The sequence below is a fragment of the Parus major genome, chromosome 17 (assembly GCF_001522545.3).
Source record: "Parus major isolate Abel chromosome 17, Parus_major1.1, whole genome shotgun sequence".
NCBI classification, from domain to species: domain Eukaryota; kingdom Metazoa; phylum Chordata; class Aves; order Passeriformes; family Paridae; genus Parus; species Parus major.
Window position 1 is genome coordinate 3,465,061 of NC_031785.1, and position 12,121 is coordinate 3,477,181.

Here is a 12,121-nt window from a genome sequence, read left to right on the forward strand (position 1 = left end):
TGGGATCCAGCCCAAAGCAAAGGGCTGATCACGCTGAGATTTCAGTTAAAACTCTGCTCTTTCACAGGACTCAGACTCAAGTACCTATCAGGTGACAGCTCCTGGCTCAAGACCAGGCACATGCACAGACATTTCCAGTCCAGATCAACCCTTATCCCTGGCAGCTGCAGCTCTGGAAGGTGTTAACACACCATTCAGAGTCACTAATGTTACGAGACACTAAAACATCTTCACCAGTTCTGTCCTCAAGCAAATCTCCTTTGTGAGCTGATGTCAAAGATCTCACAGGTGAAGAATAAAACATTTTCAATGCCCATAAAAACTCTTCATAAAAAGGAGCAAAAGTCCCAGGGTTCAATTAAGCTTCAGCCAGTCAAGAATTTATGGGTCTGAGAGTCAAAACTGGTATCAGAGAGAAAATGCTCGGGCTAAGCCTGATGGAATGAGGGATATTTCATCAATAAAAACAGAATCCCTCACCTGTGTGTCCTTGTAGTTTCTGTACAATCTCTTTTGTCTGAAGGTTCCAGATATAAACCAGGTTATCTTCTGAACCAGACACGATCCACTGGAGAGGAAGAGAGAAAACACAGTTATCTGAATCTTTCTGATCCAAATCCAAGTGCTATTTCTCAGTAAACATTTCATTGCTGTCATGTGAAAGGGAGAAGGAGGAAAAGTCAGGAAAGCTGACAGTGAGTCCACCTAGAGACACAGAAATCAGCACCCACCAAAGGAGCTTTCCAGCCCCAAAATCCTCTTTTATCTACAGAGAAAAGCAGTAAAAAGTGCACATAGGTAATAATAAATAATCAGATCAACACCAACCTTTCCACCAGTGACAGAGAAATTGGCAAATATGCAGTACTTCTCATTTTTGTGTCCTGTGTACGTCTTCAGGCACTGGAAGGGAAGAATCACAAGACATTAATGTAGCTGGAAGGGAGTTTTCTCAGTCAAGGACAAACTCCCTGGGAAAAAAAGACTAAACATATCAGCTTGTGTTTCCCACTGCCAACTGATCTAGAGGATGCAGAGGATGCTCTGCTCTAAAACTCAAAACAAAGCCCTGAATTCGTCCCACAACAACAGTGAAAGAGATGAAAGGCAATTTATTGCTCATGAAGAGAAAAAAGCAGAAATATTGCTATACTTAATGTCTCAGGGCTATGCAGAAGGCAAGTATTTTAATTTTTTTTCTTTTCAGAGACACCTTTAGTCAGAATCACAGAATACTTTGAGTTTGAGAGAAAGTTTTAGAGAAAAGACTGAACAGTTTGAGTTTGAAGACTTTAAAGTTCCTGCCATGGCAGGGACACCTCCCACTATCCCAGGCTGCTCCAAGCCCCATCCAGCCTGGCCTTGGGCACTTCCAGGGATCCAGGGACAGCCCCAGCTCCTCTGGGCACCTGTGCCAGGGTCTCCCCACCCTCACAGAACTTTCTAACCTGAATTCACCCTCTTTCAATTTAAAACCATTACCCCTTGTCCTGTTGCAACAGGCTCTGCTAGAAGTTTATCCTCTCCACTAGAGGAGTACTGACACTTTTTTCTGTAGTATTCATATGTTAAGTTTAAAAATCACATGTAAAATCCTATTTTCTTAAAAACTTAGTTAAGTCTACATAAAGAGAAAGAATTACCTTTCCTTTGCTGTAGTCCCAAAGTTTAAGAGTGCTAGAAAACAAAAGAAAAACAAAGATTTTAGTTCTTGGGTATTTTTATTTTTCTGTCTTTAAAGTTTCTAGAAGCTGAAAAATGTTTCTCCACACCAGAGTTCCAAAAGTCTATGTGAATTATTTTAACCTGGCTTTGGAATGTAGGGTTAGTTAACCCCAAAATATCAATTTTACTGCCATGCCATTCATATTTTCCTCTATAAAAAACACTATATATGAAGTCATGTATTATCATTACTGTTGGAGCCAAAAAGCAGAATAAAGCATCATCTGATACTCCAAATTTCAAATCTGTGTGTTATTCTCCTTTCTTTTTATACTTACTTGTCCAAAGTTGCAGCTAATATGTATTTGCCATTTGGTGAGAACTTCACAAAAGACACAGGAGGGTTATCATCATCTACAGCAGAATTAAAAGAAGGTTACAAAGTGCATGGCTATGTTATCTCACTGACAGAGGGTTTCTTTTGACATTCATTTGTTTTTCATATTCAAAATTTCATATTTCAAAATCTGTGTGAAAAATAGAGCCCAGACAAGAAATGTTTCTACTTACCAATCAGTGTTTTCAAGCACTGGCCTGATGCTGTATCCCAGATTCGACTGTTTAAAACACACAAAAATCATTATTATTGGGTTTGAAGTCTTTTATTACAATTTTAACATTACAGATACAAGTCTGGGGTTTTTTATAAAGTGTTTTTAAAATGCAGACAAGAAATAACTACTTACCACAGTCCATCATAGCTACTTGACACTATCAGGGATCCATCACGATTAAAATGCACCTGTAATAACATTAATACTAATTATTAAAATGAATAGCTTTACTGATGTTCATAAAGATCAAATGTTTAAGCTCCACTACAAGTCCTTACTTTCAATTTCTGACATGGAACACATCAGCAGAATAAAACATGTGAACAGAACCTGATTGTTTTAAGGGCATGGAATAGAACCTCTTATGTAGCCACTCATGTTTTAAGGTCAATTTTCTGCTATTTATAGCTAAAGAGTAATTTTTTAGAATTATTACTAGTAAGAGACATTTGTAAGTGTGAAATATCTTTTACACATGGCAGAACAATCATGTTAGAACAACCACAGTTAAACATATCTGAGGCTCACATTTTTTTCAGTGGTCTTCATTTCAAAGACATTAAGAGTTGAACACCTTCTGGTTTTCCTTAATTCCAGTGGATATTGCTGTATTCCAAGCTTATTTCTCCTATTAAATGACTGAGATTTAAAACAAGAGTGTTCTATGGAACAAGCCTGCTCTGGATTTCAGTAAGGGCTTGGAACACAAAAGCTAGAGAAACACAGGCTGTTTTCTGAGCATCAAGTGCCACAAAGCTGTGTCCCAGAATGACACACAGGCATGCCTGGCACACCTCTGCACTACTCACATTTACAGCCAGGGCCAAAATCCTTAGAGATCTTAGAGAAAACATCTCTCATTGCATTCCCATTGAGCAATGACCACAGCCCAGCCTGGACACTGTGTAAGGGCTTGGTAACAGCCCAAACTCACCTCTCTACAGGGGCAGGAGGAGCTCTGCTAACAAAACAAGCATTTTTGTGTTCACTGATCAGGAGAGACTTACAGCTGAAACTGGGTCAGAGTGAGCAGGCAACGTCTTGAGGCACTTCCCTGTTTTCACATCCCATATCCTCACGCTTTCGTCAAACTGGAGAGGGAAAAGAGGCACAAGGAGGTTTAGTCAAGCACCTGATTGAGGCATTCAGTATGAAATCTTATCTCAGCTGGGTCAGAAAGCCCAGGATACAACAACAGTCTGGGAACACCTCCCTGAATTCCTTGTCTCCATGTAGGACCCTGAGGATGAATTAAAGGCTTTCCCCAAGCAGGGGCAATGCACAGCTCACCTGACTACAAGCTGTGCTTGTGAGGGAAAACACAATTGAAATGGGCTGTGTGATTCATATTCTTTCATTTAATATTGTTTTCAAACCCTGACCTGACCCAACCTGCAGAGGAAGAGGTGATTAGAAGTCATCCTTTAGATAAGTCAGAATCCAGGTTAGAAACCGTAAGTTGTACATAAATTCTGTACTCCTACTTATAAATCGTACTACATCAATCCTGCCTGCAGAAATCCTGTGCCATTCTAATCATAAATTAGTGTGCTATACTAATCATAATAATCTGCTAAGAAAATAAAGCTGTAATTGTAACTATGATTTAATGCCATCATCATTCTGCCAAGGATCCCTAAAGAACCTGTCTGTCCCTTTAGTGACAAGTGACGGAGTGTGCAGTACGTGCTTCCCACAAAGAAAAGAAAATTAAAAACCACTCACTGAGCCAGAAACGATGAGGTTTGACTGAGGGTTGAAATTGCAGCAGAAAACGTAGTTACTGTGCCCTTTCAATGTCTTTAAGCATTTACCCTGAAATAAAATTCAGCAGAGTTAAATACACAGCATCACCCAGTGTCATAAAAGCATCCAGAGAGACCACATTAAGGTTAATCACTGTGCAGCACAGAAAGAAACCATCTCTAACCCCAGATTTAGATGGGCAGAGGGCCAGCTGCAACAAAACAGGAAAGGAAAAACCTACATAAAACAATCATCATGATTGCAGACGAGGTGCAAACTCTTTGGGTAGCTCAGGAGGATCCAAACCATTTAATGTTCCTAATCAAAACTCAACCACCAAATTATCCAGTTCTCTCTGTCATGAGAGAATGGGTGAAAAAAGCAGAAATAAGTGTGGCTGTGATATGAAGTTACAGAAAGGTTTCATCTGAGAGGCTTTTTGCTGTGATTCTATCTCCATCATCAGGCTTTAGTGCTCTCTCAGGCTCCTCGTGGTACCCACAAGCATCCCACACTTTCCAAGAGCAGACAGCACAATTCATTTATCCTCACAGCCCATTCACCAGCTTGTTACAAGCAGGAACACAAGTGAAGAACCCAATGCCAGAGAAAAATGAAGGAAAATAAATAATAATTCCTGCCCTTACCGAGCTTACATCCCATATTTTGAGAGTTTTGTCATCGGAGGCAGAGACAAGGAGGTTGGAATCTGATGACCAAGCAACATCAGAGATCCCCTAAAACAAAGGAAAACAATTCTCTCCTCAGCTCTGTTTGTTCAGCCACACAGAAAAGGGGAAAACACAGACTGCAATTACATTCCCAGCTGAAGCTTGAATGAACATTCAGCACTCAGAGTCAGGAATTCAGTGATTTTGCTGGGATAAGAGCTCCTCTGGCACAAGTTAATTTTAAGCTGAGCCACACACTCTGAGAACATCAGTAGCTCGTTCACACAGTTCTTACTGTGGCCACCAAAACCCTTTGTTGGAATTCCTAAATAGAATGCTCATAAATTAATCTGAGTAAGTGGCTTTTCTTCATGACAAATGGCTGCTCTTTACAGTCCAAATCCCCAAAGGCTGGAGAAGATTCCAGTGGTTTTTCTTATGATAAATCTTCATTTTTGCTCATGAAACTTCAGCAAGTAAAAAACTTTAAAAAAAAGGAAAACCAAAGGGCTTGGGAGTTTTGTGTTTTCTTTAGAACTTCGCAGAATGAGTAAGTGCTGTGTTTATGTAGGCAAACCCACAAGAAAAATTCAATCTCCTTAAAAGGCAAGTGTTTTGTTCCTTTTACAAAGGAAAGATGGAACAGGACAGTGTTAGAATTCACGGGGATTTTCACCCAGGAATGCTCTGCCCTGTGTCTGAGGTGGGTTCTCCTGAAATTCAGGGACACAAGAAGCTGGCTGGGGACTGGGAATGCAGGTGTTCCATGAGCAGCCTGCACTCCACCCATATTCCCAGCCTGCCCCACTATTACTCCAGCAATTCCAGGACTATATAAACAAAAAACCACAAAATAAGACTGAAGAACAAACGTTCTACACAGGTGGGACTAACCAAGAATGGAAATTTCTGAATGAGGAAAAGAAAGCAAAATTCATCCCAGGTAAATTCCCACAGTAATCACCTCACACTTACCAGCTTATGACCAGATATTGTTTTTTCAAACTTGCCATCATATGCTCCCCAAATTTTAATGAGTTTGTCAGCAGCTGGAAAAGAATGTGCCAGATCAGAGGTTAATTAACAGCACTACCAGAGCTGTCCCTTCCAGGTGAAAGGAAACAAGTTAACTCTGTCTCTGGGCAGTTCTCCCTCCCCAGGCAGACCTCAGAGAAGAAGGTGATACCAAATTGGTGAAGAACAGCTTCCTACACAGCACTCTGCAGCAGCTGAGATTACATAAGCTGCCTGGAATGCAGAAAGACTCCAGCAGCTTTAGTTTCTCTCTTGACAACTTGGGTTCCTACTTTTGTTTTAGGCTGCCAGTGGTAAAAGTAGTGCTGGTCCACAGGAATGCTTGAAAGGCTTTTTCCCCAAAAAGAAAAATAATTACACCACAAACTGGACTGAATGGATGCCTGCAGAAAGCCAAACATGTTATCCATGGTAACTTGCAAAACAAGCCAGAGAAAAAAGTTGCTATTTGCCAGATATAGAGTTTGGAAAACATGTTCAGGGGAAAAGGGAGGGGGAACTCTGATGGGGACGCTGTAAGAATGATTTATATGGCACAGTGCGCTGGTTTTATTGAGGGTGTTTGCAATTAAGTCAAAGCCCCAAGCCATTCCCATGTCTGGAAGATGTTCCAGTGACCCTCACTGTCATATTCAACATTTCCAACTGCCCTTTCCTTACACACAGATCCTCTCTGGATCACTGACAGTCACAGAAGCACATTTTCAAGGCAAAGCTGTCAAACAGTGCTGAACACCAAAAAACCCTCATGAAATACAAAAACTGACAGAAAGGGGACTTGTTCTATCACTTAAGAGAGCAAGCAGTGAAACACTATTTATAACAACCTTCTGCACTTCACTGGGGCAGTCAAAGCCTCTGACTGTCAGCCACCACAGGCACACAGGACAGAGAATGTGCATCCAACTCTGCAGCCCAGCAGCACCTTCCTTATTTCCCACAGGTAAGTTCTGCCTGCAGATACTGTGCTCAAAGTTTAATTTAGAAGCTTAAGCTTCTATTGATACAGAAAAGCACAAGGGTTTCCTCTGCACAGGAAAGAACCCTGCATTGGTTTTTGCCCATTTGTTCCGTAAGGAAATCTGCACAGGTGAGGGCTCTCATGGCAATGCAAACACCCAGTGCTCAAAGTAACAGAACTTAACAAGAGTGACAACTTTGGTATCACTCATTTAAGAAAAACCATGGCATTACAACCCTCCTCTCCCTGATGGAGGTAGCACTGCAGACAGGCCCTTCTTCAAGGCCAAAAAAATAACGTTTGTGTTTGAAATGAGATAAAAGCAAGCAATACTTACAGGAGCTGGCAAGCCACTCTCCATTAGGACTAAACTTGACAGACGACACTGCCTTTGTGTGTCCTGCTAACGTGAACTTGAGAGCATAGTTTGGCTTTACTGGGGCAGGCTGTAAGAAAAACATGTATGAATGAGTTAAATTCCAAATTTAGTATCTCAATGGCCAGCTCTGATCAGTACAGAGGAATGGACCATGTGGATGTTCACCACAAAAGAGATCTCAGCATTTACATCACATTTACATTTACATTCCTATTCCACTCTCCAAATAAAAAAAACACACAAACACCCTTTCAGTCTGGGGCTTCATTGCTCCAAGCACAACACCAAGTCACCCCTGATGTGAATTCCATCCTAGCCAGTAACCAACAGGTGAGAATAATCCAACCACAAAGTGCATGGCACTTCCAAGTAACACTCTCGATATTGATCTCTGCAGTGCTTTCAAGTGTTTGCATTTTCACCCTGATCATGAAGTAAACTGCAGGCCAACTCCTCCATGCCCCTAAAATCCCACTTTTCCCCTTTGTAAAGGCTTCATGGTTAGAAAATAACACCTCCTATGAGCATCTCCAGGCTTCAAACAACCCAAATAACTGTCTCCCCACCCCACAGCTAGAGATCCACCAATTCTCCAGCCACAAACGAACAGTATCTGTCATTATCAAAATGACAAGAAGTATTTCACTAGGGAGAACTTCCCCAAAACCAAAAAAAAGCAACACTGAGCACTACAGCAGAGCTGCACTCCATCCACTTTTCCCATAAAATCCTCAGCACAAGACAACAGCAGAAGCAGCCACATGGAAAATATCTTAATTTACAGCAGAATTCAAATCCCTGATTCTGGTCTGGCTGCTGAGTGTTCAGGTAGTTCCAGGTGTTGTTACAGGGATATATTTTAGAGCCCCATACACACCTTACTCTGATTGGTCGAGGAGGAAGGAGTAGATTGTGTTTTGGTGGATTCTGCATCTGGCTTCTTTTCTTCTGTTGCCATGGTTCTGGAGCTGGCAAATGAGACTTATGGGTGCTTGAAGGGGAGAATGAATGTGCTGCTTTAAAAGGCAGCTCTTGCCACCGAGAGGAGAACCACGCTGAAAGGAAAACCTGGAAGAAAAACAAAATATTCTCATTAGCTGTCAAAAAGATTCTCAGCATGCACAAGAGTGAGACTGGTCAAAGAGCAGGTTGCCAGAAACCAGTATGAAAACCCCTATTTATTATCTGTTGAGCAACACAGCAGTATTTTAGGCCTTCAGACCCACTTATGTGCAAGACCAAAAACTCAAGCCACGGCCTTTGATCACTCCTTGGAAAGCTTTTTCCAAACTGAAGTACAGCACAATAGCTTTGAGCTGTGGCAAGGTTTTCATATTGCAGACCCCAAAACACTTCTAACGAGTACTTAGCACAGAGTAAATACAGCAGTTTGTATGGAAGATGGAAAGAACAGTCCAAGATGGAAAGAACAGTCCAAGGCCTTTCCATCTTAATTTATTAGAGTACAAGATTGTACGGAACACTTAAAATAACCGGCGCTTGCAAAGCTTAAGACCTGACTAGATTATTTTCACCTCAGAATGCGAATATTTTGGTGTCATATTTCCCTGCTGAAAGGTCTGAGCATCAAACCATCCCCTTCTCCACCCAAGACTTCTCCCTGACTGGCAGCAGCCTTGGATCAGCCTCTCCAGACTCGCTTTCTGTAACAAGACCTGATGGAGTGCAGTGCCAGGATTCCGTAATCGGGGCTGATGCTGCAGAGGGAACAAATCTCCACTGCTGCAGCTCAGCCACATTTCAGCTCAGGAACAGAATCACCCCCGGCTCACACTGTCAGGATTTGTCTTCTAAGTGCCTTTGCAACATCGCAGCTCCTTTTGCTGGTGGCAGCACATTCGGGAACGAGAGCGTTTGCTCTCAGGATCCACTGGCATTCCAAGCATGTCCCTCCCGAGAGGGTGCAGAGCAGGGCGCTACCAGTTGCCCGCCGGCTGTGCTCGGATCTGGGAGATCCCAGAATGGGCCAGGCTGGAAGGGAGCACAGCGGCTCATCTGCTCCAGCAGGGTCATCCCAGAGCACATGGCACAGGATTGCATCTCCAGTCAGGGACACTCCCCGGGCAATCTGGGAGCCACAAGAAGAAATTAAACTTCCCTAACGCAGATCCTGACTCCATTTCATCTGGAACTCATCTGGGAACTCGGGCGAGCACACAGAGCGCTGCCAAACCACCGCAGCACCGCTCCGCGCCCGAGGGGCTCCCTGCGCATCCCCCGCCGCCACGCACGCGGTACCGACAACACCCCCCGAGACCCCCCGGTCCCGAACGGCCCTTCCCTCGCTCTGGAATGCGGGGCTGGCTGGAGCCGGCCGGGGGAGCCCCTGAATTCGGGGAGGGGGGGTCGAGTGCGGGGTCCCCACGCGGTCGGAGATGGGGGGGAACGAGGGGGGGCCGGGCCGGGCGCGCGCAGGGGCCCGGGCCGGGGGGAAGGGGAGCGGGCGGGCTCCGCGCGCGCTGCCTGAGGGGAGGCGGCGGCGCCGCGCGCGGGCAACGGCGGTGCGGGAGAGCCCCGGGCGGTGCGGGGGACGAGGAGCAGACGGGAGAAGAGCCGCCGCCTCACCCTCTCGCTCTTTCTCTCGGTGACTTACCGGGGGATGGGGATGGGGAAAGGGGGGCGGCCGCCGCCTCCTCCGCGGCGAGGGAGGAGCGCGGCCGCGGGAGGGGAGGGGGGGACGCGGCGGCGGCGGCGGGTCCGGGTCCGCCAGGCGGGGAATGCGGGCCGGCGCTTGCGCGGAGCGGGCCGGAGGCCGCACAATGCCGCTCTCTCCCGGGAGCGCTACGGCGCGGCCCGAGAGCCAAAAGAGCGGCGCGAGTGCGCGCACGGGCGGAGCCCATCCCCGTGGCGTCGTGCCCGCCCCTTCCCTCCCCTCCTTCTTTATCCTCCCTTCCCTCTTTTTCCTCCTTCCCCTCCTTCACTGCCAGCGCCCGCTGCCGTTCCCCGCTCGCTGTGGGGAGCGCCCTGCCCGTGCAGGCCGCGGGGTGCGGGCCGCATCCATGGCGGTGTGGCGTTCCCGTGTGGGAAGCGGGCTTGTACAGACCGGGACGGGGTGGCCGGGGCGCTGCTGCCGTGGCTCGGGGCCGTTGAGCCCCGCTGGAGGGGTTGGGTGTCGTTGGGGTGCGTCCGCAGTTGGCCACGTTGGATGCACACTGATAAAAGCGGCTGTGAGAAGGGCAGGCCAATTCGCACGGCAGGAATGTCTGTAGTCGTGTCTGTATAATGTCTATAATAATGTCTATAATATCCATAATTATGTTTGTAAGGTGGGGGTCAGGCTTTTTGCCTGGGCAGGTAGTGACAGGGCATAAAGAGTCATCCTCAAGCTGTGCCGGGGAGGTTCAGGCTGGACATCAGAGGGAATTTCTATATGGAAAGTGGTGTTAAATGTTGGGTTAGGGGGAAACATTAAACATTAGAGCTGCCCACGGAGGTGGTGGAGTCCCCATCCCCGGGGGTGTTCCAGGAGTAACTGGATGTGGCACTCAGTGCCATGATTTAATTGACAAAGTGATGATCAATCAAAGGTTGGACTCGATGATCCCAGAGGTCTTTATCAAATTAAGTGGTTCTGTGACTCTCTAATGCTGATGTTTGAACCATTGAACACCATAATCCCTGCCTGGGTGAGAGGATATCTGAGGCAAGGTGGTTTTCTCGGCGTATTGTCACACAAAAAAACCCTGACTCAAGAGTGTTGAATTCATTGAGGCCAAGCAGCCCAGTTACAGTTAAACACATGTTTAAGTGCTTTTCTGGAGAGCAGTGGCTTATTTCTGAACCCACACGTTGCAGTCTGCTTTCAGTTAAGAGGGAAGAAAAGGAGACGTGTGTCATTTACTGGCCCTTTAACACAGGAAAATATTTCACTTCCAAAAATTCTAATGGCAGTTGAGAAAGGAAAAGATGAAAAAAACCTGTGGTGTAGTGAAGCCAAGGCCCTTCTTCTCCAGCCTGGAGCTCTGCAGCAGAAATCTGGAGAATTAGCCCTGCCCTCTAAACTCAGGGAGGTAAAACACAGTTAGAAGAGCTGCACACTCACCAGAACAATATTAGGAAACAAATCCAGTTAAATCCCTGGTGCTGATTCTTCCAGATGGTTTTGGCTTAATGTTTTCAGTCTTTTAAACAGTGAATATAAAATAAAATGGGAGAATACAAATCAGCAGTATAATGCTATTTATAGAACTTTCTCGTGGCAGGGTGTTTTTTGGTTCTTTCATGTTGGAGATAAGTTTGTACTTTGCCTCTCAGTGTCTGCTTTGGGAATTTTTGCCTGATATTTTTCAATATATGTAGAAAACACATATAAATATATTTATATATGTGTGGGAAATATATATATGTGCCTGTATAAAAATCCTTATCTGCTCTGAATAACACCTCTCTGGAACCTGAATACTGTAGTCTTTACTACAAATTAAGTGTAATCCTAAACAACCCCTTAGCCTCTAAGTGTCCTGGGTAATTTTTTAAACTTGTTTAAAGTATGATAAACTCAATTTGGCCAAGTTCCTGATTCCATGCCAGGTTGGGGTTTTGATAGCTTGGAGCTTTCAGAAGCAGCATGAGCAGGAGCATTTCTTTGGGACTGCAGAACATCCCCTCCTGGGCTTGGCACAGACAAAAATTTGGATTAAATTTCACTTGATGGTTATGAATTATCTGTGAGGGTCTTTCTTGCTCCCCCAGCCAGGCTTCCACAGCTGGGATCAGCAGGATGTGACATCTCTCCAGACTCTGGGAAAGCATGGAGCTTGGCAGGCTTCTCCCTCACCAAATCTTTCATTCCCTTTGCTTCCAAACAGCCTGAATTTGGGGACGTGCCAAGTGCACTGGAAAAGACACCTGTCTGAGGTGTTTGTGGGAGAGCAGCTTTCCCTGGTGATGAAAGGGAAAGGAAAATGGCCCAGATTGGAAGGAAGTGGCTGCTCCCAGTGCTACTGGGGTCCCTTTGGGTGCCTTTCAGGGTGTCAGGAGCTGAGGCTGAGGCTCCTGCTGTGACCAACATGTGTGATTTTGTTCCAGG

The 12,121-nt window shown here is 45.3% G+C and overlaps 1 protein-coding gene across 1 annotated transcript in view; it reads right to left on the reverse strand.

The window, feature by feature from the left end:
• Positions 1–9,768, reverse strand: part of WDR5 (WD repeat domain 5) — an 11,704-nt gene extending 1,936 nt beyond the window's left edge. Inside the window, exons 1-13 of the mRNA XM_015644648.2 lie at positions 9,686–9,768; positions 7,949–8,139; positions 7,030–7,138; positions 5,672–5,745; positions 4,673–4,762; positions 4,005–4,094; positions 3,287–3,370; positions 2,412–2,467; positions 2,236–2,282; positions 2,004–2,079; positions 1,644–1,677; positions 829–903; positions 481–568 (exon numbers count right to left, since the gene is read on the reverse strand). Of these exons, the coding sequence (XP_015500134.1) occupies positions 481–568; positions 829–903; positions 1,644–1,677; positions 2,004–2,079; positions 2,236–2,282; positions 2,412–2,467; positions 3,287–3,370; positions 4,005–4,094; positions 4,673–4,762; positions 5,672–5,745; positions 7,030–7,138; positions 7,949–8,029 (904 nt within the window). The 5' untranslated portion in view covers positions 8,030–8,139; positions 9,686–9,768. The remainder of the gene's footprint in view (positions 1–480; positions 569–828; positions 904–1,643; positions 1,678–2,003; positions 2,080–2,235; positions 2,283–2,411; positions 2,468–3,286; positions 3,371–4,004; positions 4,095–4,672; positions 4,763–5,671; positions 5,746–7,029; positions 7,139–7,948; positions 8,140–9,685) is intronic.
• Between the last annotated feature and the right edge of the window lie 2,353 nt (positions 9,769–12,121).